This window comes from Sceloporus undulatus, chromosome 4 (genome assembly GCF_019175285.1).
Source record: "Sceloporus undulatus isolate JIND9_A2432 ecotype Alabama chromosome 4, SceUnd_v1.1, whole genome shotgun sequence".
NCBI classification, from domain to species: domain Eukaryota; kingdom Metazoa; phylum Chordata; class Lepidosauria; order Squamata; family Phrynosomatidae; genus Sceloporus; species Sceloporus undulatus.
The window spans coordinates 21,784,455-21,811,997 of NC_056525.1; the positions used below are offsets into that span (position 1 = coordinate 21,784,455).

The following is a 27,543-nucleotide window of genomic DNA, read 5'->3' on the forward strand; positions in this document are numbered from 1 at the left end:
ACCTATTGGGTTGAGACGCAGACACACACATGCAACAGAAGAACAGACCTGGAAGGGCTTCCCTGGAAGCTAAACCTTCCCGCTCCCCGATCTTTCAAAACCATTTGAGAGAAAAGTTGCTGCTCGTTGAGGTTTGCACAGGAGTTTCTCATAGCCAGGCGGACTTCTTCGCGATTCAGAGAGAGGGAAAGCAGAGAGACAGAAAGAGAGAGAGAGAGAGAGAGAGAGAGAGAGAGAGAGAGATGGGCTGGGCGGGCTTCTGTGTGCCATGACGCTGGCGGATGGATTGTGGGGAAGAGCCAGGGCACTCCTCCTTTGCCCAGCATCCTGGCCAAGGAAGCAGAGCCTCCGAGTCCGCTCTGGTGCCAGCCTGGAGGGCGCCCTCCTCCTGCTCTCAAGGCAAGGCTCTTCCTTTGCAGGACCAGAAGAACCATCCAGGATGGAGCCCCTCGCCGCCAGGTCCAAGATCCTCCTTGCTTCCTGATCCTCTTCTTTCAACTGCTGTCACCCATCTCTGAAAGTCACTTGAGGGCATCTCCCCCAGCCCAAGCTCGCCTTGATATCCTTGGATGTGGAGGGGTGGGTGGGTGAGGGGGGTGGAGGGCGAAGAAGAGGTCACTGGGAAGCCCTGCCTTGGGCAAGAGGATCGCTCTCTCTCTCTTTTTGGTGGGGGGAGAAAAAAGAAACAAGAGAGGCACACACCAAAGCCAGGACTTTCCCCTTCTCTGTTTGTCTCTGGGAATGCTGGAAAGGCGCAGGAGAAGAGCAGCTCTGGCTGATGCGTTGGCAGCCGTTGGTGTGTTGGTGTGCCAGAGAGTGAGTTGGGTCCCTTTGGCTGCTGCTTCTGCTGCTGCTCTGTGTCTTTGATTGCCTCCTTTGGTGCTGAACCATGGGCGTTTCGACCAGAGCGCTGTCCCTGGTGCTGACCGTCCTCTTGGCCTTGGCGCTGCCCATCTTTTCGCAAAATGATACAGAGCCTATCGTCCTGGAAGGGAAATGCTTGGTGGTCTGCGATTCCAACCCGGCCACCGACACCAAGGGCTCCTCGTCCTCGCCCCTGGGGATCTCCGTGCGAGCAGCCAACTCCAAGGTTGCCTTCTCGGCGGTCAGGAGTACCAACCACGAGCCCTCCGAGATGAGCAACAAGACCAGGATCATCTACTTCGATCAGGTAAATGGAAGAAGAGCCTCTTCCCTTTGAGAAGGAAGGGCCTTTGAATTATTTTCTGGCAGAAAAGGAAATTGGTTTGTTTTATTCCTTTTCATTCATTCATGGTGATGATGATGGTGATGATGATGAACAGTAACAATAGCAGCTTCTCCAAAGGTGCCAGCCAGGGACAAACTCTTCTAGAACATGGCCACTTAACTCAAAAAACCCACAAAAAACAACTATAGAGGCCGGCCATGAACGACTTCATAAAGAGCATCTTCATTTATATACCACTTCATACCACACTAAGCAGTCTCTAAGCGGTTTACAATATTATTATTATTGTTATTAATGTTTATTTATATGGCACCATAAATTGGCATGGCACTTTACAGGCTCCATAACCTGTTGTCAATGGTGTGCAATCTAAAAGCCATGCAGTAGAAACTGTCCTAAATTCAGCAAGTTATGCAGTTACAACCCAAACTGCAAAAACAACGAATGCATAGAATCAAATATAAAATGATAAAGCAACATTTATACACTGCTTCATACCACACTAAGCAGGCTCTAAGTGGTTTACAACTGTATTATTATTATTATTATTATTAATACAGAGGCATAAATTCACATGGCACTTTACAGACACCGTCAAAACAGCATGTCACCTGTTGCCAATGGTGTAAAATATAAAAGCCATAAAATATAAAGTGTGCAAAACTAAGCAAGTTATGCAGTTACAATACAAACTGCAAAAACAGCAACTACATACAATCAAATATAAAATTGTAAAACAATATTAAAATACGCTTCCAAATGCATTAGAGAACAAGAAAGTCTTTAATTCAGATTTTAGACTAGTAAGAGAAGAGATAGTCTGTAGATGTTCAGGGAGGCAGTTCCAGGAGTATGTGCAGCAAGTGAAAAAGGATGAAGCCAAGCCAAGTAATTGCCCCCAACAAGCTGGGTACTCATTTTAGAAACCTTGGAAGGGTGCCAGGCTGATTATTACTATTAATATTACTACTATTATTGCCATTCTAACTTGCAGACAAGATTTGAAGTGACAGGTAGGGAGGAAGCTGGTTAAGACCAGTTCAGGGGAGAAGGGATGAATCAACAAGTGGGAGCTGATCTGTGAACTCTTTCCTGCTGCTTTGAAGGCGAGGGGCTGAAACTTACAAAACTGTGGTGGAAACACTTGGTCAATGTGCTCTTTTCTTTCTTTCTTTTTTTTAAAAAGCCCACCACTCTCTTGGGGCTGAATTAACCATAAGCCTGTACACAGAAGTGGGTCGAGGGCTTTGCTTTGAGATCTCATCTACTTGTTTTGTTACTTACAGATTTTGATTTCTGCTTTTCCACTCTATACTAGAAGCTCACAGTGGGTTATTTAAGTTTCAGCCATAGAAATGATGTGTGTCTAACACCTACATTCCAACTAGTCTACTTTCTAATTATTTTAAATCAAGTTCGTGATATCTGGGATTAAGAAAGGATGCTGCTGCTCATTTAGGTGACTGGACGTTACTGGAATCTGTGGCAGTGGGAGAATATAGGAGTTATATTGTTTCTTTACCCTTTCAGCCTACTCTTGAGAATATTTACCCAGACTCAGGTCCCTTGAGTTCAAGTGGGTGTTACAAAATGACTATGCAAGAGATTGCAGTCTTTCAGAGATGATTCACATCTCTGTAGGGAAAGAGTTTAACATTCCAAGCTGTGATGGGGATGAGAGCACAATGTGCAACAATAATTTCTAACTCCCTGGAAGATTTCTATTTGGTTTGCACTCATCTTTTCCTAGCACTTCAAACCTTTTATCACATTATAAGGTGCCCACTTTCCTAAGTGGAATTCAAATGCATCTCACATTACACCATCTACTTATTGTGGAGCAGTTACAATGGCAACAATAAAGATGTGGATATAACATGAGTGCAGTTAGCAAACAAAGACATGCTAACACTAGTTGATGGGTAAAAAGACATTTTCTTGTGAAGAACACGTCACACCTTCGTTAGACCACTGCAGAATTTTTTTCAGTATAGGAAAGACTTCTCTTATCTCTGCCCATTCATCCTAACCTTCAGGGATAGACATCAAAAATTATTTTTATGAACAAATAATGAAACAGTGATTCATTTTCTCACCCAACCAAGGCTATTCACAATCATTTTAAATAAGTCTTTTGTAGATATGAATGATTACTTTTCCAGCAGAGGAAATAAAATATACTCCATCTAGTGTACAAGCCTGTCACTTCTTTTTAAAAGTCAATTTACTTCAATGGAAATTTTAAGAATGTGTGTTAGTTCTTGCCACTGAAGTACAGGAAATTTCTAAAGATACGGTTTTGGCTGGATTGGACCCATGTGTAGCAGTGTGGGGTGAGTGGAGAGAGCGGTGCTGCAATTATGTCGTGTCAGCTCCAATTTGAAATGGATGTGTCTTCTTGGGAACTGTGTAGAACTCTACCATCAGCTATTTTCTCTTATCACCCCCTCCTTCTCATTACACATGAGAGCAGTTAGAGGAGCCTGCCTTTGCAAATATTAGCCAGATGGTTTCATTAAGCCCCATAAGTTACTCTTTAGTCTTTCAAAGTATATTCACAGAGAGATTGATGGAGCTTTAATCTCCCTTGTGACTAGGAAGAGTTCTGGGAATCTTGTCACTCACTCAGTCACACTACCATTAACCTTTCCGAGAGGCCAGGAGACAGGTGGATGTGTAAGAGACTTGGAAATGGCTGAAGCATCATACAGCTGCCTGTATCTATGGGGATAGAGTGAAGGACATAATACCCCTTCCCCTTCAGGCACATATTACAAGTCTTGAATTTTTTTAAAAAATTCCTCCACCAGCTGTGCATCAGAAAAATTGAAACATAACTAATTGCTTCTCTTCCTACTACTTCCTTAATGTCCTTTGTTCCTGTGAGAAACAACCCACTTATCTGCATTCATATGTCTTGTCTTCACAAGAAATTGCACTCTGAACAAGAGAAGTCAACATACACTGATTCCTGCAAGTAAAACATACTTCTTTCTCCCACTGACAGCAATCAATCCCCACATGAACAAATCTGAAAACACATGTCTTTGCACAGAAGTTCTATTAATTTCCTTTGTTAGCTTGCAGTAGTAACTGTGCCTTACAGTGCAACTCAATTAATGCCTACTTAGAAATAAGATATACCCAGTAGTAAGATCCACTGACTTTCCAATGAAAAGATGCAAATAAGATTAAGACTGAAGTGCAATAAAGGAGAGATGAATCACTGATCATTTTCACCTGTATTGTGTCACCTCACAGTAAATTTTTCTGTCTAAAATGTGAGCTGCTTCCCAAGAATGATCAAGGTAGAATACCTGCAAGGATTTCCTCTGGACTTTTGCAGATGACATAATGTGATGAAGCTGCTTTGTACTATATCACATCAGTGGACCTTCTAGCATAGCATGTTAGCTTTCAGTGCACAACACATTTTCAGCCTTCCATATAAGATTCTGTACAGATAGGGCCTCAGACTCAAGTGCAAATGATGTGCCATATTGTTGTTGTTGTTGTTGTTGTTATTATTATTATTATTATTATTATTATTATTGCATCAGTATATGCTGAACAGTTCGTTAGCTAACCAGCACTGTCATGCAGAAGAATTGTAGTATTGCAAATTAAACGTTACTTTTAATTTACTAATTCATTAAAGATTTTTGCATTTACAAGTGGATTTTTTAAATCAAAATACAAGAGGGCAGTACACAGTAGGAGACTCTAGAAATGATCATATGATCATAAAATGCAATTACAACAAAATTGCATCAATTATAAATTCATGCAAAAAAGCAGTAAGATAGGAAATAATAGGCTAAGCTTTGGGAGGATGAAACCACTTTGCAGATATTATCCTGACAATGTCTCTGCAGGGCAAGTTGGTATTATCATCCTCACACTGCAAATGGGAAGGTGTAGTTCGCCTGGGTTTACCTGATGAGTTTGTAGCAGAGGTGAGATCAAAACCAAGCACTGGCTGATCCTTAGCTTAGTTTCTTAGTAATTATATGTTATGAAATATTACACTGATATGGCATATTGACAGCACAATTCTATACATGCCTATTTGGAAGTAAAACCCACTGAGTTCAATGGGACTGGCTTCCAAGTAAATGGGAATAGGATTGGATTTTTGACCAAGGGAGACAAAAGAAGGAGGCCACAGCAGAGGAATAGATGTACACAAATCCATCTATGGTGCAGTGGCGTCACTAGGGTTGCTGTCACCTGATGTGGTAACTCATGTTGTCACTGCCCCACCATTGACCTCCTCCCTTTCCACAGCATGCAGAATCTTTAGCAATGATTTTTATACTAATGTTACTCATTAATCATAATTCCTGTATATCACTGAACATCATGGTAATAGGTCTGCCACAAAATAACTAGTAAATTATACCTTTAAATTACAATATCATACACACAGCCTCAGTGTATTTACATGTACACAGTTTGAGAAAAGGTGAAATTTTTAAAGTGAGGGGTACATGGTTAAGCCACAAGAGTCATAGATAATACTAAAACAAAACAAAACAAAAAGAAAAAGAAGACATACTATTACCTAGGAATTCAAGGGGAGAATTTCAAACATTATGATAATTTTATTTGGGTCGTTTTTGGAGAATTTACCAAAATTCATAATCCACCCACTCACTCATGTCTGGTACAGATGATAGGAACCCTAAATGTATATACAGACTCTCAGAACAAACAGACTGAAGAATAAACTGATCAAAGTCTGCAGGTCGGCAAGTGGCATCTTAGTGTCATAGGGACTATTGTTTCTGTTTGATTACTGTTATAATAAAAAAAGCTGGGTCTTGGATCCAACTGAGAATAGGTGAGAATTTTCTTTAGTCCATCTTTACATCTTTTGATAACAACTTTCTCAAATTTCAGCTTTGTTCATAAATTCACTGTAAAGAACTTGAGATATACATACATACATACATACATATATATATATTTAAAATGTATAAAAATAAACAATGGCAGATTTGTTAGATGAGGCAGGAAAAGTTCTTGATGGCTTATTTCTTGCAAGTCTTTCCCCCCTGACAAGCTCTTCATTTTGAGCATCTGCATAACAGGCAGGTAGAACACAGCCCTCTTCATGATGGGAGGGGGAAAAAAGCTCTCATTGAGTTTGGTTAGTGTAGACTGGTTCAGTCCATTTCTGATTACCACAATTCACATATCCCTTCATTAACAGGGATGAAAAAAAATCTGAAATGAAAGAAAACTGTTCAGAGAGAGCAAGACTGACACACACACACCCTGTTTGTACCACCCCCAAATACAGTAAAGCAATTTTCACTGCTTCTTTTGTTTGGAATTAAGATAAATCATAAGCAAAATGTAAAAGAGAGTTTTGTTCACAAAAGAAGATAAGAAGGTGAGGGTACAGACATGCAATTAATGTCTCAACTTTACTTATCTGACTGTTGTTTTTTTTAAAGAAACTCCAGGGCTGTTCATGGCATGAGATTTTAAACAAAGACTTCATTATCAGAAATTTTAAAAAGCAGAGAGAGGGAAATAAGTCCTAAGATCCCGAAGTTGTTGCTGAAATATGGGCATGACAGGTCCCTGGCTGGGAGATTCTGCAAGTTTCAGGCCAAAAACCTCTGGCACTGTGGCAGTGGGACTCAAGTGCATCTTCATTTAGGAATTAAACCCTTTCTAGTTTAAAACAATCCAGTTTGATGCAGATACCCTAAATTTTATTATTTATGCATAGGCACTCTCACCATGGGACAAAACAGGATGGCTTTTGGCATGGAGTCATTTCTGTGTGAATGATCTCTTTTTAAAAGTAAGGCAATATAAGATGCTGGATTCCAAATCCTAATAGGGTAAACAGAAACATTTGGAGAAATCTCTGAAAACAGGGCCTTGTTTAAGAATAATTTTCTTCCAGCCAAAAATGGCAGGTGAGTAGACATTATGCAGTGCTAGAATTACAAGGGCCAGAGGAGAGAGCCTTTTGTACTTATCCCTTCAAGGCCCATACTTTTCATTAAAGGCCCAATAAGGGTCCCTACCTTTCATTAAGGGCCCATCTCTTTTTCTTCCTAGGTTGAATCGCAAATCCTCTTATTGAAACCAGATCAAAGATCCCAAAGCTAGTCTGGTGTTAATGCATTTTAATTCTACCACCCTAAATATACTGATGACATCCAGTCATGATCCAGTAAAGTAGCTTGACTAAGGACGTTATCAGACAAGGGAAATTGGAAATATAATCCAATGGTAATCCAAACGCAATCATGGGGTTTCATGTTATTGCATGATAGACTACCACACGCAATATCGGGCAATGGGAAGTCAGTCCGAATGCAATCATGGGGTTTCACGTTATTGTGTGAGAGGTGATCACATGCAATTTTGGGCAATGGCAAGCTATTTTTGGGCAATGGGAAGTCAGTTTGAACACAATTCGAATTTGCGTAAATTCGTTCTGACCTCACTTCCTTTTCATTCGAAATTAAGAGAAATTCCTTCCATGTGATTAACTCTTAAGAAGAATGCCTTGATCATGGAGTATGGAAAAGCTAGCCAGAAAAGACTATAGTCAGCTGTGGGAGCCTTCTCTCTCTCTGTGTATTTGTGTGTGCGTTAGACAGATGTTGTGTCAGAAACCATGCAGTTAAAATCATGTCTTCCCTTTCTCCCTGCTTTCCTATCCTAATTAACAGGCACTTGAAACAACAGTATGCATTGCACAATGATGATAACAATAATACCCAACCAAATCTACAAGAAAAATGAAACACTCTAAACCAGGTCTTCAGGAGAACACCAGTCACAACATCTACCAAATCCAGAATCTATTGAAGTAAAAAAAAAAAAAATCATTTGCTGATGGAGAGTGAGAGAAGAAGATAGTAAATCCATCTGTAGAAGAGCACTCTTAGAAGAGTGGGTCTTAAAACCTCAAAGGGCCCTTCTGTGTGCCTTGTGAGAATTTTGGTGTGTTCACACCACACAGTTATAGCACTCTGGTACTATTTTATTGACTGTGGCCCTATCCTATGGAATCTTGGAATTTGTAGTCTTCTGAGATAGTAAGATTCTATGCCCAGAGAAATCTAAAGCTGTTATCTCAAGAGACCACAGTAGAGAATTCAAAGTGCTTCACAAAACTGCAGATCCCAGGATTCCATAGGAAGGAGTCATGGCTATTAAAGTTGTATCACATTGCTATTTCTGTAGCATGGATACACTTCACATCTAAATAAAAAGCAGAGGCCTGTTACAGACTGCCAAAATAAAGCTGCTTCGGGTCTCTTTGGAGATATGCTATTTAAATGATGCATGGGTCCTAAGAGTCCAGAGGTCACGCCAAAGCCACACTCCATTCCTAAGCACTGGAGTGCAGCTTTGGTGCAGCTTCCGGATTCTTAGAATGCATGCATCATTTGAACAGCATACCTCCAAAGAGACCCGAAGCAGCTTTATTTTGGCAGTCTGGAACAGGCCAGAGTTTCATTTGTGGCTATAAGGGTATGGGAAGACACTGAAGGAAGCAAATGTTCCCTACGTTAAACAGGACCCAAGGAATTAAGGGGTATAAAGATCAAAAGCAATTCCTTGATTAGGGTAAGGTGTGCTTGAGACTCATAGAAATCAATAGACTTGATTGTTTAGTTAAAGAACGCAGCTGCAAGGCATTTATTGGAAAGCATACTTCCTCTTAAAATCAATGAGGCTAATTTTTAAGGGCTGTGTTTAGGACTGAGCAATAAATTCCATTAAAATCAATAGTGCTTAAACAAGCCTGACCTTCTGTGGATTGTACCTATTTGTTCTAACAAACCAGCCTAGTATATGGGATTCCCACAGTCAGCTACAGAATACAGAATACAGCCAGAATAGATGTCTGAAAAAAATACCAAAGGACTATGCCCCTTTCTTTATGAATATACCCATAGACCCCCTACATGATAATTATTCACTTTGATTTAGAAGATCCCTTTGCTTGGTCTCATGCAGATGTCACACTGTGATACAAATAGGCATTCCACTTTAACAGAAAGGGCAGCTAAATGCAGAGCCATCCTCTTCATGACAGAGAGTGGAGAAACCATGTTTAACTGGAAGTTTTGAATAAATAAATATTGTACCTTCATTCCTAAGATCACAAGAAAATAGAGCAATGTTAGAAAAATTAATACTCAAATGGCTCACATGTAGCAATACCATATACAAAGTAGGAAATGATCACATATGCTGGACTAAGACTTGGGAGATCTAGGTTCAAATTGTCACTTGATGACAAAGCCCCCTCGGTGACTTTGTACCAGTCACTATCTCTCAGCCTGACTTACTTCACACCATTTGAGCTCCTTGGAGATGTAAATATAACAAATCACAACAACACTATTATATGTACACCTGGAATCATGTCTTGGAGACTGCAATCCTAGAATTATAGAATCATAGGATTGGAAGAGACCACAAGGGTCATCCAGTCCAACCCCTTGCCATGCTGGAATATATGTCTTTACAGATGTATACATGCAAAGAACCTAAGGTTCTCAGGTAAAATATGGATCAAGTCTCCTTTAATGATTGTATAAAAGAAGGAATGTCAGCAGGTCTTCCTTGTCATACAAGCCTCACCTATTGAAATTCTCTTTTTTGTTGTTGTTGTTATGTACCTTCAAGTCAGATTCTGACTTATGGCAAGCCTATCATAATTTTTTTTTGCAAGATTTATTCAGAGAACCTTTAAAGTGAACAAAGTTTGGCTACCAGTCCTGAAAAATAGCAAAATCAGGACTTGGCAAATGCAAATGAGAAACCACCCAGAGTCAGGGGCTTTCCCAGCAGACAGTGATCACCAATAATCCTCTTTTGCATATCCTCCCACCTTGAGCCCCTGCCATCAACAACAGAACAATACACAGATTAACATGGGAATCACTCCTTCCTACCCAGGGTCACACATTATATATATACATCCAACTCTTTTCCATGCCAGCATTCTCTGAAGATGCCAGCCACAGATTCTGGTGAAACATCAGGAATAAACTCTTCAATAATATGGCCACATAGCCTGAAAAACCTACAAAAAACTATGGATGCCAGCCATGAAAACCTTCAACTTCACATTCAGAGATGGTTTGTCATTGTGATTCTCTAAGGCTACAGAACTATTAAAGGTACAAGGACCCTGTTTCTTATTTCACATAGCAAGCTTAGAAGAAATGCACAGAATTTGAAAAAGGTATGGAAGGATTGAGGGACATACAAATACACCTGTACTGGTCAGATAGACATGTAATGATACTATATGTATGTGTTTAGTGGTGGGTATACAGATGTGATGATGCTCTCTTTCACTTTGGGATCCATCTGATTTACACCTATGCTCCATGGACAACAATGCATCTTCCTCTCTAGGACAAGTGCCTAGTTCACGATATCTCAGTTGTGTGCCTTAACCAAGTCTGCTTATTTGCAATGGTTCTGGCATTTGATCTTGCATTGCCAGCGGTCTTGCATTGCACCATTGTAGCGCTGGTGTAACATCACACCTTTGTGCTGCTGACATTTTGCTGATGTGATGCTTGGTGTTCTGCATGCTCTCTTTGTGTCTGCTTGGTTATTTTAGTGAAGCTTGTGTCACCAGAGTGCTTTGAGAACTGTGTGACAAAGGGATTTTGAAATACACAAGTAATCCCACTCACTGTGTAAAGGCGACTAGTGCTTCAAACTCAGCAAGAGCTTTGGGGAAAAATAAGGAACATAGAATACAAAGTCCATGCAGTGTGCTTATATTCAGACAATTTCAGAAGGAAGCCCTAGCAATTCCAAAGAGACTTCCCCTGAATTCAGAATGCATACAGCCTCTGCCTTAGAAAGACATTTCAAGGCCAGTTTAATCTTGCTAAAAATAAATATTTTCTGCATCAGCAAATAGTCATTTTATGTTCCATATATTAGTAACAACAATTTTGAGGGGGGAGGGGTATTTTTTAAAGCACACACTTCAACTTTAGATGTGAATAAACCTGGTGATATATCTTGTGTTTATTGAAGTTAGTACTATTATTTTCCAGAATACTAAATGACTGCACTAACTCACATTTTCCCTTTTTATTTTGTAGATCCTAGTAAATGTGGGAAATTTCTTTACATTGGAGTCTGTCTTTGTAGCACCAAGAAAAGGAATTTACAGTTTTAATTTTCATGTAATCAAAGTCTATCAGAGCCAAACAATCCAGGTATGTTGATTCAAAGCACTTGAAAACGTCTTTTAAAAATATTTCCTTCCTTCCTGCTTTGGATAGTTGGCTAGTGGCTGAAAAATAAGTATGCTAAACAGAATGGAACAGTGTTGATGAGTTGGAATCACACCAAAATTTGTAAAAATACAGTATTAAAATGCAGAAGTAAAAAGCTCATTGTAATAAATTCAGATGGACTTCAGGGAGGTTCTTAAAAGTGTTCATACCTCAATACAGCCTGGAAAGTTCGTAATAATAATAAAAAAATCTTACCTTCAAATTACAAGATACAACTTTTTTAAAAAATAATTCTCCTTGGAGATTGTCTATGTCTGAGCACAATCCACCAGAAATCAGTGAGTTTAGAATGATAGAATAATAGAATCTTAGAGCTGGAAGGAACTGCAAGGGCCATCTAGTTCACCCCTCTGCTGTGCAGGAATGAGAAACCAAAGAAAATCTACAACCTCCTTCTGCGGTAGTCAGTTCTACTGTAGAAGAGCTCTTACTGCAAAGAAAGTGTTCATAATGTTTAGGCAGAGTTTCTTTTCTTGTAATTTGACTCCATTAGTCAGTATCTTAATCTCTGGAGGAGCACAAAATGGTTTGATTCAATTTCTACATGACATTTCTTTAGCTATTAATAAATTGCTATCATGCCACATCTCAGGTCTAATCTGCTCTGCAGAAAAAATACATGTTGACACCACTTTAACTGCATGGGTCAATGCTATGCCATTCTGGGATGTGAAGTTTAGTGAGATATTTAACCTCCTCTGTCAGAGAGCTCTGGTGCTAAAATTCCCAGGATTTCATAAGATGGATCCATGGCAATTAAAGTAGTGTCAAATTGCATTATTTCTGCAGTGCAGCTTATACCTTAGTTTTCTCTTTTCCAAGATAAGCATACCCTGAGTGGTAGAATTCAGAGAGATACCTATGTTAGTCTGGGAATATCAGTATGCAAAGGGATCTTATAACACTTTTCAGACTAACTGAGTGAAAAAACATTTTAACACAAACTTTCAAAGACCATGTCTATGAAATCTTATGCTACAGTGTGTTTCACTCAGTTAGGTCCAAAACACACTGCAGAAATCATCCAGTTTGAGATCACTTGAACTGCCCTGGCTCGAGTCTAGGAAATTCTGGGAACTGTAATCTTGTGAGACATTGAGCCTTCTCTGTCAGAGAGTTCTGGCACCACAATAAACTACAATTCCCAGGATTCCCTAGCACTGAACCAGGGCAGTTAAAGCAGCCTCAACCAGGATGATTTCTGCAGTATATTTTGAACCTTTGTCTCAAAGTGCTACAATATTCCTTTGCATATCTTATGTGTAAGGCTTGTTTTCTAGCCCTTTGACCATCTTAGCCATCCTTCCTCTGGACATGTTCCAGCTTGTCAATATAATCCCATATGTCCATGATTCATAATGAAAATAAAGAAAAGTCTTATTCTGGGTATAAATTAAAATTGGTAAATTCATAGCAATAGCAGCTTCTGGATTCATACATGCTGAGGAACATAAGGAGGAGGGTGCTACTGTTAGCTTCCCAAAGGCATGAGGCTGGCTACTGTGGGCACAGAATGCTGGACTAGTCTAGGTGTTAGACCTTTAGTCTGATCCAACAGGGCCCTTAAACACAATGGCCCCTTTCCAAGACTATGTTGGCAGGAAAACTTCAAATCAAATGCTATTGGGGATTGACACTGACTTACATCTAAGGTGAGGTGGACAAAGCGTGGCCTTCCAACCAGTCCAGATTCGTTGGACCACCCTTTTCCTAGCAAAATTTAAAGAGTGAATTGCTTCTTCTGCATTTCTGTGCTATTTAACATAAGAAAATAATAATTTTTCAAAGCCAGAAGGGCACATCTGATTTTCATTTCTTTTCTGGGGGTTGTGGCAATCCATTGGGCTCCAGAGGATCTTAAATAGAAAATTGATCCCTTGCATTCATTGCACTTCCCTGCTGTTGTAAGCAAAAATATATGTTAATATTTATTCACATGTCAATAATAATAATAATAATAATAATAATATAACATATTTCTATTTCCTGCCTCTCCCTGCGGATCGAGGCGGGATTACAGCAGCCAGCAAATTTCAACAATAAAAACACATATTTCAACAATATTAAATACATAGCATAAAAATATATATACAGTACATTACTATCAATACAATACAGCTGGTCAGCTCTCCATAAAAAACATACAATACTGACAGAGGTGAGAATTTTACAGCAGGTTTAGTGGGTAGGCTCACCAGAAGAGATCTGTCTTCAGTGCCTTCTTGAAAGCACCCAAGGTGGTAATGAGACGGATCTCTTCTGGCAAATCATCCCACAACTTGGGGGCCATGGTGGAAAATGCTCTGTGGGAAGTGGTCACTAGCCTGGTATTTACGTAGTCTTGTGATTTCTTCCCAGATGTTCTAAGAGTGCAGGGCGCATTATGTAGGGAGAAGTGCTCCCACAAGTAACTTGAGCCCGAGCCATTTAGGGCTTTAAAGGTAATAACCAACACTTTGGCCTGTTACAGACTGCCAAAATAAAGCTGCTTCGGGTCTCTTTGGAGGTATGCTATTTAAATGATGCATGGGTCCTAAGAGTCCGGACGTTGTGCCAAAGCCACACTCCATTCCTAAGCACCGGAGTGCAGCTTTGGTGCAGCTTCCGGATTCTTAGGATGCATGCATCATTTAAATTGCATACCTCCAAAGAGACCCGAAGCAGCTTTATTTTGGCAGTCTGTAACAGGCCTTTGTATTGTGCCCAGAAGCTAATTGGCAGCCAGTGCAGAGATTTTAATATTGGTCATATGGTCAACCCTCAATGCTCCGGTAACCAATCTAGCTGCTGCATTTTGAACTAATTGAAGCTTCCAAACTTGGTACAAAGGTAGCCCCATGTAGAGCTCATTACAGAAGTCTAAACAAGAGATTACCAGTGGATAACAAACAAATTTGACAAAATCATAGTGGATGGGTCATGGCAGATGAATGGAAACTTCATACTCAGAATCAATATACACATGAGTCTTATGCATTTGGAATAAATAACTAGAGTTGAAATGTAAAGCATTAAAAGTAGCAATGTTACTTGAAACACATTACCCTGTGGGAAGTAACAAGGACTTGACAAATTTCCTTTGGAAATTATGTAATGTTCAACAAAATTACTAGGTTCTTGTGTAAGATGCAGCATTTTTTTTATTGCCTGGGAGGGGCACCGCCACAATAAACACATAAGCATAGTTGAAAGAAGGGCCACAACTTTATTAAAGCAAGCAGCAAACAGAATAGGGTTGGCACATAGCATGAGGTCAGGATCTGGAAAATCAAACGACACCCCAGTTGTTCGATAACTGCAACGGCCTGGGCCAGGCCTGATGTTGGGATGACCTAGGGGCTATGTAACTCCATCTAGCAACCAGCAGATTGCATGTATTTCCATGAGCCCCTAGTCACCAGGCCACGCAATAACGTTATGACCCCTGCAATGGCCACAACGTATCCACTCAGCGTACCCAGGTCCCCAAGGACTCCCACTCCAGTGCTTCACAGCCCTGGAGACCACTCCCCCCCCCCCAGATCCTGGCCTATGCTGCCACCCCTGGTTGTGACTAGCAAAACACCAACCCTAGGGAGGGAGGGGAACGGGGAGCTGAGCTAAAATGGTCCCGAACGCTGGGCCACGTGGCCTTATATAGGCCCAGGCTAAAGGAGGAGCTGTGCAAATGTTGCTCCTCCCCCTCAAAGGCAGCACCAATCAGCTGCCTTGAAGGACCAGAAGGAGCAACCAGCGAGAGGTCCTCCGAGAGGTAGGAGCGGCCTCTCCGCTGGTAGTCCCTCCCTGGACCCCTCAGCAGCCAATCGCGTGCCTCAGCAAAGCATGCTGGGGTGCGGTGAGGACCAAAGTCCCCAGCATGATGCCAGCACGGCCTCCCCGGCGGCAACGCGGCTCGCCAGGTAAGTCTGGCAGCCGTCCTTTATCTTTGGGGGTCAAAAATAATTCCTTGGAATATTTAGTGGGAATTCCCTCCTAACCCCATACCATAATCTCACTTTTTAAGATAGATTTTAAAAGCATCAAAAAGGAAAAAGTAACAAGAAGTAAATCGTTGTTGTAATATTAATGGTATCAAGGTTTTTGTGCTTTCCAGTGAGGTACATAACACATCACTTTTAAAAAAATAACTTTCTCCACTTTTTAAATAAAACAAGCAGAGCATGGCACCCTCTTGCCCTTTATTTTTGTGTTTTATAAGCTGTTTGTCAAAGTACAATTGTTTAACCAAAAAGGAACAGGTACAAAAATATAATAAAACATTTTTTAAAGGCATATTTGGCCACAAATGGTTCATGCCTCAGTAACCTCCGAAATAGACTACTGCAATGCACTGTTCATGGGGATGCTTTTAAAAAGTGTCCAGAAGCTTCAGGTAGTGCAAAATGCACCAGACTCACACAAAACTAGTGTCAGGTGTACATTTCAGGAACCATATAATACTGGTCTTGCAAGAGCTATACTGGCTTCCAAGCTGAAACCTGGTTTTGATCTACAAAACCCTAAATTGTCTGGGACCAGTATATCTGAAAGACTGCCTCCTCTCATATGAACCTGGAAGTCTACAGAGGAAGCCCTGTTGCATGTCTTCATACTTCATAAAGTTGGGATGGTGGTTACAGGTAACAGAGCTTTCTTTGTGGCACCAATATAAATGTGGAATGCTTTACCACAGTCAGAGTGTGGGTACTGCAAGAGATGCCAAGTTGAGAAGCTTCTTGGGCTGCTAAAATGTCGTTGTGTACTATGATACAAAATTAAAAATGCCCCTTTGCTTCTACTTCAGTGTCATTTCTTTCAAAGATTGAAAGAAAATAGTAAGATTAATTTAGGACAAGGAAGTGGGAATGTCAGGAGAAATGAATGGCTATAAACAGCTTATATATTTTCTTGCTCTGTTACATGGAGGGTTTTTGTTGAATGAACATATTTGCAGAGTAGAGTGAGACCTACTTCCATATGATAAGGTTCTTAGCTGATCATATAATTCCTGTTTCAAAGGTTGGGGAATGTTTGGTTCTCTCCATGTTTTGCACTATAACTCTTGCTACTGGCTGGAAATTCTGGGATTTGGAGTCCAAAACAGATGGAGAACCAAAGATTCCCCACCCATGGTTTCAAAGGAGGAACTGCATCAGTTAGTGGCATGATATAGGACTGGATCATAGCATCTGTGAGCCAACTGCACTTTCTAAATACAGTTTGAAGATTACTGATGTTAGTGTCAAGCTAGAGGTCAGACAGAGGTCTGTCTTCTTCAAATGAGTGTTTTTCAGTGTCTGTAAAGCAACATCTGCTCTGGAGGTTGTGAAAAAGAGCAAAATAACCCGTGAGGTGGAAGTTAGACAAGGTATTGATAAATCCTTTCAAGACCTAGGACCCTATCGCATGGGTCAAAACCCCGGCTTACCTTTCCTGAATTCAGTGCTAATTTAGGAGGCAGCCAGGTCCTACCACACATAAATTGCCACCAGATTGCCACCTGGGTCCGTCCCGGATGCAGCCTGGATCCTATAAGCCGCTTCAGCAGCCCCTTTTAGAAGCTTCCAACTGCTAAAAATCGCCATCAAAGTGGCTTACAGGATCTGGGCTGCATCTAGAATGTTAATGTTTTTATACTATTACTGTTTAATTCTGTTTTAGTACTGGGAATGTGGGGGCAGGAATAAAGTTTGATTTTTTTTAACTCTATTGTAATTTGATGTATTTTATTGTTGTAACCCACCCAGATTCTTTGTGATTGGGCGAGCTAGAAATAAATCTTTATTATTATTATTATTAGAATGGCCTTGGTTGGCAATTTGGTAGTGATATATGTGTGATAGGACCCAGCCACTTCCTGAATTAGCACTGAGTTCGGGAAAGGTAAGATGGGGTTTTAAACCCATCTGACAGGGTTCCTACTGTTTGTTCTTCTAAGAACTTTATGGCTAAGCTATATTTTCCCACTCATGATGTTGTTATTGTGATGGTGGTAGTGTGACTTCAAGTAGTTTCTGACTTATGGAATTTTCTTGGCAAGAGTTATGCAGAGGAGGTTTGCCATTGCCTTCCCCTGAGGCTGAACAAAAGCAATAAGGGAGAATATGTATTTAAGGAAGGAGTTTTGAACTGGAAATGACAAGAGGTGAAACGGTTAAGCAATCTCTTCCACCCACTATTTTCCGGGTTTAGGCTTAAAAACAGGGGCGGGGAACCTCAGATGTTGGGGCCAAATCTGGCCCTCCTGGTGTCCCAATATAGATATTTGGGACTCCCTGGATGGCTACCCCCCATAATACTGTTTTTGATAGTTCCCTGGCCTTTCTGCAAGTCATTCTCCCTTCTAAAAGAGTGAAATGTCTCTCCTAAGTCAACTGATGGTGAGTTGACTTAGGAGGATATAGCTACTAATTTGAGGATGTGCTGCTAATCATAGTTCAAATACACACACTGGTAGCTCTTTGATTGCTTGTATTTAGGTGCCTCTGGGAGTAAACATTTCTCTATAAAGTTTCTTTTACATAGTGGCAGATATCCTCAGTCTCTTGGGGTTCTATGTTTGTAGAGAGCTGAATATGGTGTCAGTGAGACACCCCCCCCCACCCTGATGAATGGCTTTGTTGAAGGAACATGATTTTGGTCAGAATTACAGGTGGGGAAGAAAAGGTTAAACCTCCTCTTCCTTCACACAGTGTAGTGAATACATTGTACTGTATTCTGGTGAAAATCCCTACACTTGTTATTTTTTTTAAAGATAGTAATTACATACATGGCAGCCAGCATTATGTAATGGTTTGAATGTTGGACTGGGATTCTGGGAGTCCAGGGTTCAAATCTCTGCTTGACCACTGAAACCCACTGGGTGATCTTGGGCAAGTCACACTCTCTCAGCCTCAGCCAGAAAAACAATAGCAAACCCTCTCTGAATAAATCTTGCCAAGAAACCCCAGTGATAGGTTTACCTTAGGGTCATCATAAATCAGGTATGACTTGATGGCAGACAACTACAACATCAGTTACATACATACTTGCTAATAATACAGTTAGCATCACCTGTAATCTGGGCTTTGAGGCAATATGATTCATGTCTAGGTTACTGACTTAAGTTTTCCATGAAAACATTCCTCTGCACTACACTCAGTGGTGGCACTTGTGCCATTTGAGTGATGAATATTCTGGGTTTAATCTGAATTTGGGCTAGTTGCTGAATCTATTTTGGGCATAGATGTTGGGTCATTTCGGTAGTTCCTTTCAAATCTCCATAGTGGATTCACTACTACATTGACATGGAAACCACTGTATTTGCAATGTATTCAGAAAAATACTAAAATAATAAATAAATACAACTTTTATTTATATCCCACTTTTCTGTGACAAGACAATCAAAGCGGCTTACAGCACATTAACATCCACATTTACAAATTTGTGTCCCCAATTCCCCCCCTTAAAAAAGGATTAAACAAGTTACAATTAAAACATCTATTAAAAACACAATAAAAAAAATACAGTGAGGACAGAGTGGTGGGCTGATACATGATGTGAGGGGCAAATACAAACAGGAGTGAAATTCATTTCCTTCCCTGTTGGTTATGGAGATCTCTTTCTTTTTCTACTCCAAAACCAGTAGTGAATCAACAAAACAAAAGCTGATAATACAGAGAATTGAATGCAGTAGGGTTTGGCAAGTTATAATGGAAACAGGTCTCATAAGGCCTTTCAGAAATAACCTGGTGATCCACCATCCCTGAATAGTGACAACGAAGCTATCATTAGCCTTGTGGAGTGTGGCACCAGCCTTACGAGGTCTTATTTGTGTGCACTAACTTTTTGTCACCTTTTCCACTTCAGGCAAGGCAGCAAGTGTAAGAGAGGACACTTTTACATCTTCAGAGGGCTTATAGCATTTATTCATAGGGAAGTGGGCTTCTCTGCATGGAAAGGAGGGTCCAAGCCCAGATGGAAAAGCACCACCAAGTACAGATGGCAGATCCTTGCTGTTTGATGTGCCTTTGTTATGATAGTGTTTCTTATCCTTTGGTCCTCCAGATCTTTCAGCCTTAAATTCCTAGATTTGTCCATTGGCATGATAACTGGACTTTCTGGGAGCTGAAAATCAAAACATCTGGGGTACAAATGTTTGAGAACCAAACTCCCATCACAGGGCTGTGAGACCTGATGGCCTCAGTGAAGGCCATTATAACTTCAAAGCTAGTTCAGGTGAGGTCATGCATCCTATCATCATCTGCAGTCAAGAGAGATGCAAAGAATTCATCAAATTATAGAGTTGGAAGGGACCTAGGAGGACTTCTAATCCAACCTCCTGCCAGGTTCTGCAGTGCACGAAGCAACAACAGCATCTGTGCAAAATGGCACCCCATTTTGCCCCATTTATTGTCATCTTTGTCATCTAACAGACCTATAATTTATCTGCCTGGTTTTCTACTTCTGATGCATTTAGATTCTGAAAATAGTTGATATACCTTTAGTATTTGTTCCTCAGTCTTTTTACATTTGGCTTCCCTGAGTTTGTGCTTTCTTTATTTTCTTCATCAGGAAAGTCTTACATTCTTGCCTTTTATAGCTGACTATTGTACACAACTACATCAACACATTTTGGCCTTTTTGTGTGCCTTTTGTAATCAGTGGTGTACATTTTATTTTAACATCTGTTATATTGCTGCTTTTTTTTTCCTCTTTAAAGGAATATTATCCTTTTGGCTAGACATTTTATTTTCCTTCCAGTTAAATTTCTCACCTTCAAAAATGGAAATAAATGCCATTTTGAAATTAAATATGACTCTGTTAGACCTTCTGGGCAATTTTCCAATCCCATAATATGTTGATGTTCGTGTTGCTGTTATCACTGTTTCCAGGAAGTTCAACAATGTTTGCACCTTGTATGAGATCTGGAAATAATTCAATTGAATCATGAGCCAATTCCTTACAACTAGCTTCCCAATTGTTAGTGCAATTGTAGATATGTCTAATCAGATATAAATCTCATTGAACTCAATGGGTCTTGCTCCCTAGTAAATGAAGATAGGATGTAGCCTAAGTAGGCCATCCTGTGGTTCCAGGGAGTCATTTGTGGGTTCTTAGGATTAAATGGAAATCTCCTCTGGCCAAACTCCAGCCTCAGAGAGTAAGATCCAATCCAGATTTCCCACCACCTCCCTCACAGCCATTGCAGCTGGTTCTGAAATCATGGATGGGGAAGAGAGCAGTGGGTGGAGACAGTGAGGACAGAGGGTCTCCTGAATCCACATGGATCAGATGAATCTATTGCCTTTCCAGTCCCTACCCATGCCTTCAATAGGGAGAAACATTTAGAAATGTGATGAGAAATGTACAGGCCATGTGGTCTCTGAACCCTACTTATGTAGCCCTCCGAGTTACCAATCTCCAAGAACTTACTTTTTTAAAATGGATTTTGGGGGTGATTTTATTTTGACCCCAAACTTAAGGAAACACCAACTAAGCAGCTTCAGTCCTCTGCCTGCAAGAATCCTCCACCCTTCTTCCCCAGCCTAAAATAGTGAACAGAAGTGATGTGATGTCACTTCCAGGGCACTAGAAATTGTTAGCATGAGCCATTGTGATCTCTGTGGGCATAGGTTGCTTCTTGCATAGTTGCCATCCCTGATTTACTGTAGATCAATGCTTGAGCTAGTTTAAATTAATTCTGTCTCATTTTGTTTCCATTTTTAAAAGGAACTCCCACTGAAAAGTCAGGGGAAAAACACACACATGAAGGATGAAAAATTAATTTGTCCATATTTCCATCTGCTGGCAAGAGCTTAGAAGGTTTCAATTAGATTAGATGTTTTGACCTTCTGTTGGATTCTGTACCCACAGCAGTGCTGTTTTGAGTATGGCAAGACACAATGATTCCACTGTAGCTCAAAAAAGGTTGTATTGCTTTTGATTTTCCAAAGGTGTTGGACTTCAGCTCTCAGAAGCCCTACCCAAAATTATCAATGGTAAGGGATCATGGGAGTTCAAGTCCAAAACATCTGCAAGGCCAAAGTTCTCCTTCCTGGATTTCAAACAGTGGTATATAAACCATCTGAGAGTGGGCTGTCTGATTGCCTGCATGTCATGATGTAAATTTTCATTCAAAGAGTAACTGAAGCCATTATTTATTAGTATTCATTCTACTTTTCCTTCTTTCCTGATGTCAAAACACAGGAAGCTGTCACAATAATATCAACAGGGAGCAGCATTTTAGGGTCACAAACCAGGGTCTTTCCATTATCCATTATCTGATCCTTTCAGATGGAGATACAAGATAAAACTTGAGCTTTTCCTTGGGGTTGAAGATTTTAAAGAGAAGTTGAATGTCCATTGATCAGGGATGCTCTAGTGGTAGGTTTCCTGTATTGGCAGTCTGGCAGTCAATAACTCTTGGAATCACTTTCAACTCTATAGTTCTTTTGGTTCTATGATTCTTCAAGCAAATTTGTACTCTGCCACTGAACTGTGGTAGTCTTGATCCTCTGTGTCATATTTTGTCCTTTGAGATCCTTATCAGAATTTTGATAAAAGGTGATAATGTGTACCTAGAAGTCCAGTTGGTGCCTTTGAAAATTTCTAAAGTTTTGGATTCTAGGCCTTCTAAATTCTGTCAGATCACAGCTCCCATCACCCACAGATAGTATAACCAGTGGTTAGCGGTGATGGGAGTTGCAGGTCAATAATATTTGAAGCACCACACCTTCCGCACCATTGCTATAGAATACCATGTTCTTGCCTTGCTGTTACTTGCATCCCATTGTTTTTGTTGATACACTAGGCTTCTGGTTCAGGTTTCTGAATAATATCTATGTTGGCCAGAATCCTGGTGGTGACTTATGATAGCAAATTTTCTGATTATCAATGGTAAGGGATGTAGTGTAAGCACCTTTGGAGGCAACTCTCCTAATGCAGGACTTTTGTTAGACTTAAGGGCTGATACACACATACATACATGCAAGAGTTTGGGGAAATTATTCATTTGGACTAGAATTTCCCAGATCCTCCAGAGATGCAGAGAATTGTAAGCCAAACAAGTAACTTTCCAAATTTCTGATGCATGCTTATGAATTTATTATTATATTATTACAGGCCTCTTTGGGATTATTTGTTATGTCTGAATAGAGCAAATCAAGCCTGAATGCTTACTAAAAGCATTTGGATTTCCTGCATGGCAGGGGGTTGGACTGGATGGCCCTAGTGGTCTCTTCCAACTCTACGATTCTATGATTCTATGATTCTAAAAGCAAATATTCTATAGATCCCAGGATTCCATAGGAAGAAGCCAAGATTGTTAACCGTGTATTATACTGCTATAATTGTGCTGTGTGGATACACTCTATGACTATACAGTATCTAGAAACTAATGAGGACTATTTGAGTGAGCTGGATGTGTTTAGCCTGGGGAAAGGAAGAGAGAGAAAAAATATTTGATAGCTATCTTCAAACACTGTAAGGTCAGTCCTGTAGGAGACAAAGGAAGCTTGTTTTCTGCTGCTAAAGCAGGCAGGCCTCAAACCAATGGATTCAATCTACTAGAGAGGAATTTCAACTAAGAATTAGGAAGAACTTTCTAATGATAATAGCCATTTGACCATGTAAGGATCATGTAAACCCCAGAAGGTGGTAGTTGGGAGGTCCTTCCTGTGAGGTTTTCAAACAGAGTTTGGATAGTCATTTATCAGTGATGCTTTAGATGTGGATACTGGAAGAAAGTTGAACTACATGACACCAGGATGTCCCTTCCAATGGTACATCTGCCAAGAGTCAGACGAAAAAGAACTGAAGTAGGGTTAAATGAGGTCTGCACTTGTGACTAAATCATATCATATGAAACACAAGAGACAAAGCATGGTACTTTTCATTACCTCAGAGTATTTTATTCATACATAAAAGTATACCCCGCCATTTCATTACACAAATAAAACAGAACATAGTTCATATAAACTGAAGTCACAATATAAAAATATAACAACAATCTTAGCCATTCACAAAAATCAAAGTGTTAACATCAAAATCTGCAAACTAGACAAGGACAAGTTGTGTTGATAAAAGACAAACGACTCAGCCTGACAAACTGAAAATCAGCCAGGAAAAATAAAAGTCTTTGTAAATGATTAAAAGACAATCTAAAATGATGTGTTACAATAATGTCAGCTCACCCAGTCATCTGTGAGTCATCACATTATGCTTTCATCCATATTCAAATGATGAGAAGCAACATAATATATGTACACCTTAGACTTTAAGTGTGTGCGCACACACTTGTGATATTGTGTGGGTCACCTATTCAGAGCATCAGTTATTCAAGCAAAAGTTATATGAATCTAGCAGAGACAACATTAGTCAGATTTGTATGGATTAGAAATCATTTTGGATTCTATCATTACCTGGAAGAGCCACATCTATTGCTATGAAATATTTTTGGAAAAGGCTGTTGTGAACTTCAGTTCTTAGCTAAGCATTGTGACCTGCCTGGGGCCTTATACAACTGTTTGCCTGTTTCACCACAGTTCCAGGACAGAAGAGGGGGACAGGATATTTTTGAAGCTACAGGCAATACATGGTTTGCCTTTAAGGTTGGCTGTGCTAGCCTTGATGGATCACAATTCATGCAAGCTACAGGTCCTTTCAATATTTTTCCCCATCTAAATTTCTCCAAGATTTGGGTTTTCCGTGACACTGATAATGATTTTGAGCTTTTCCTTCCCTTGCCCACACTCACTAGTTCACCAGTGCACTTAAGTGAACATGCACATAGTCAGAAACACTAAGCACAATAGGATCTTGGCAATCAAATGTATCAGTATGCATTCTTATTATATGCTGTTGGATAAGTAGATATATATAGGAGGCTTCTGCTTGTGCTCTCTTGAATAGAAGTGGAACCATTGGTGGTTATGAACTGTAGTAAAACAGAACTTCCAGTTGTTTACTAGCTGAGTACAACTGAATAGAATGTGATGCACATGGCCTGCTTCCCTTCTCAACACTGGAAAGTTGGTATATGGGATGAAGGAATCTGAAAGTATAACCCCTTCCCTTTGAAATATATCCATCTATCCTATTCTGACATAACAAATGAAAAGGGCTTTATACATTACACATAAACAGTGCACCGGTAACTTGTAAAGTGTGTGTTTGTGTGTGGAGGAATGACAAATTAACTGGAAAACTATGGAAGGGCTGTTTCTCCAATAAACTTTAGTAATTCTCTATATTAGACTGGAATAATCTGATGCAGGACAACCCATGCATGATACCAAGAGGTGAGAGATACATTTTCATCCATAGTGGAAACCTGTTGTTGATGCAGAGCTTGGAAAATTGCCTTTCTTAGACTAGCACTCCAAGAATCCCCCAGTCAACATGGCTACTGATCACGCCATTGGGGGAATTCTAGGAACTCTCAACAAATCCAGTCAATTTTCTAAGTTGTGGGTAGACTTGTACACTAATACATTTTTGTGCTATCTCTCCTTGCCCCCAACAGATGGCACATTTTTTTAATTACTACTGTTTTAAAAACAGTTGTTGAAAGAGTGGCAAACTGACTGTAGTCCCCAAATACCATGTGGCTTCTAGTGGACCTAAATTCATTCATGTCATATGGTTCTTTGTTAACTTGAGTTTTTTCAGTGCTTTTCTTCTTATAGGTTAACTTGATGCTAAATGGAAAGCCAGTCATTTCTGCTTTTGCCGGAGACAAAGATGTTACTCGTGAAGCGGCCACAAATGGAGTCCTACTCTATCTAGACAAGGAAGATAAGGTATACCTGAAACTGGAGAAAGGTAATCTGGTTGGTGGATGGCAGTACTCTACATTTTCTGGCTTCCTGGTCTTCCCACTGTAAGGTCAGTTACCCAGTGACATTCACCCAAGTGTGGACCAGTCAATGCTTATGTTCTTTGAAGATCATCTTCTCATCCTCTGGATTGATGTTTTCTTTCTTGGTTTCTCATGGGTGAATATGGATTCTATTGTCCAACATTTGACCCTATACGAACTCCTCTAGGATTGCACCGAAGTTTGTGTGTTCAAATACAGTACATTTGGATTAAGACTTAAAGCAGACAATAAATATCTATGCTTGATGTTACAGAATAAAGCTGCCTGCAAGATTTATTCTGAATTCCTTTACAGGACTTGGATTTTTGGGAGATGTGGATAATCATTATCTCCCCCTATCCTGATTATATTTTTAAAAAGACTGGCAACCAGGTCTGTAAATTAAGAATCTTTGAGTTCTGTCTTCAATCAAGATTAATACATAGCTGCCAAAGAACTGTTCATTGATCTATTAGTTATATAACGTCTTTGTTTCCCTCACTCTAAAAATTAACATAAATTCATTTTGTTCAGTTGGAAAGGAATAGATAATGGTTATTGATAAAGGATTGAGTTCATTACTCCTCTTTGTACAGTGGGTGAATCACTTAGAAGTTTTCCTTCAACTAGTTAATCTCAAAAGAGGACCACCCTGCTGAACATCTGTGAGCCGTGGCTGGATGTTATTTGCACACTGAACAAATTTATATTCTACAGAAAGTATTTTCTAGTAACAAGAAGAGATTATAATGGTAGGAAATAATGCTTACGAAGGTTAAATGGGATTGTTTTGGCAAACCTCACTGGAATACCCTTGCTCCATAAGAAAATTACACTTGTTCTTCACCTTTAATTAACGTGATTGATAATAACCACTTTGTTAAAAAACCGAAGGGATTCATTCCTTAGACACAGCTAATTCATTCGTCTGAGATGGAAATCCTGCCCCCTTGTTTTTAATTATGTCAGTTTCTCAAGCCTTCTGTTGTGTGTGTGGTGTCATCTGGTTTTGCCTTAACTCCACAAATGTATATAATGAAGGTAGATATTGTGGGCTTTGTCCAGACCAAGTTAAGCACTGTACAGTGCAATCCTATGCATGTCTACTCAGAGGCAAGTCCTTCTGAGTTCAGTGGGTCTTTCTTCCAGGAATTGTTTGTATAGGATTGCAATCCTAAAGTCTTACTGGTTTCAGTGGAAAAGACTTAAGCACAGATGTAATTCTTCCATTGAAACCAGGTGGACTTAGATGTGGTAACTTTTGACAGATCAGCGCCTCATCTGTTTATCAAATATTCAGTCCAAATAGCCAGTACCCAAACTTGGTGCAATATCTTTTCTGTCTTTTTGTAAAGGCCATATGAATTCATAAATTTATTTATTATGTTGCTGTTACAGAATAAAAGTTAATATATGTTAGTGTATTTCTTAACCTTTGGGCTCCTAGAAAAGCATCACCCTCCCCCTCTTTTAAAAGATGCTATCAGATAGCAACTTATCATTTTATGCAAGGTTAAAGAATGTCCATAGGAAAAAGTTTGTGGTTTTTCTTTTCCTCTCTCCCAAAGTACAGAAAGCAATCAGTATACAAAAAGCACCACTAGTTTCTCTGTGTGTTTTGATGGACAATTTAAAAAACAACAAAAAACCTCTCACGTATTTTAAGAATAAATAGGAGTGTTGCTCCCCCCCATTTCTGTTCCCTTAGTGTTACCCTGACCTACAACAGAAATATACATGAAGACAGATTCCACACAGATCTAGTTTCACCATGAAACATTTTTCTATGGCAAAGAACAAGAAGGAGCAAATAACAAGACTATATTCCTTCCCTATTCCTGGTACAGAAATAATCTGGACTAACATTTGAATGTAGTGGTTGCTGGTAATTTCCATGTTAATGGGGCAGTGAATCCAAATTTTCATCTGAACTTTAAATGAGCTATCAGATGTGCTGAACCCATTTTGGAGGATAGTGTTCAGCACTTTGAATAGTTCCTTTCAAATGTGAACTGAAACCTGGAGTAAATTCACCACCTCACTGACATAAGAACTACCAACAACCACTAGTTGATTTTTACTTTGGGCAATGAGATAGCCTTCTTCACTGCACATGGGTCCACAAATTGCATTAGGGAGGTCAAGATAGGACTATGTGACATAGGAGTTTATCACATGGCTTAAAAACCTGACTTATC

General features: G+C 39.9%; 1 protein-coding gene across 1 annotated transcript; it reads left to right on the forward strand.

The window, feature by feature from the left end:
* Positions 1-610: 610 nt before the first annotated feature.
* On the forward strand, positions 611-27,543 carry CBLN4 (cerebellin 4 precursor). Its single transcript, XM_042466375.1, has 3 exons — positions 611-1,171; positions 11,329-11,445; positions 25,173-27,543. The coding sequence occupies exons 1-3, from the start codon at positions 890-892 to the stop codon at positions 25,368-25,370; spliced, it is 597 nt and encodes a 198-aa protein (XP_042322309.1). The 5' UTR covers positions 611-889; the 3' UTR covers positions 25,371-27,543.

Bases quoted from the DNA above. Each gene is read 5' to 3' on its own strand.
- CBLN4 (XM_042466375.1), top strand. From the start codon at position 890: ATGGGCGTTTCGACCAGAGCGCTGTCCCTGGTGCTGACCGTCCTCTTG. The intron at 1,172-11,328 runs GTAAATGGAAGA...TTTATTTTGTAG, and splicing joins GGATCATCTACTTCGATCAG to ATCCTAGTAAATGTGGGAAA. The intron at 11,446-25,172 runs GTATGTTGATTC...TTCTTCTTATAG, and splicing joins ATCAGAGCCAAACAATCCAG to GTTAACTTGATGCTAAATGG.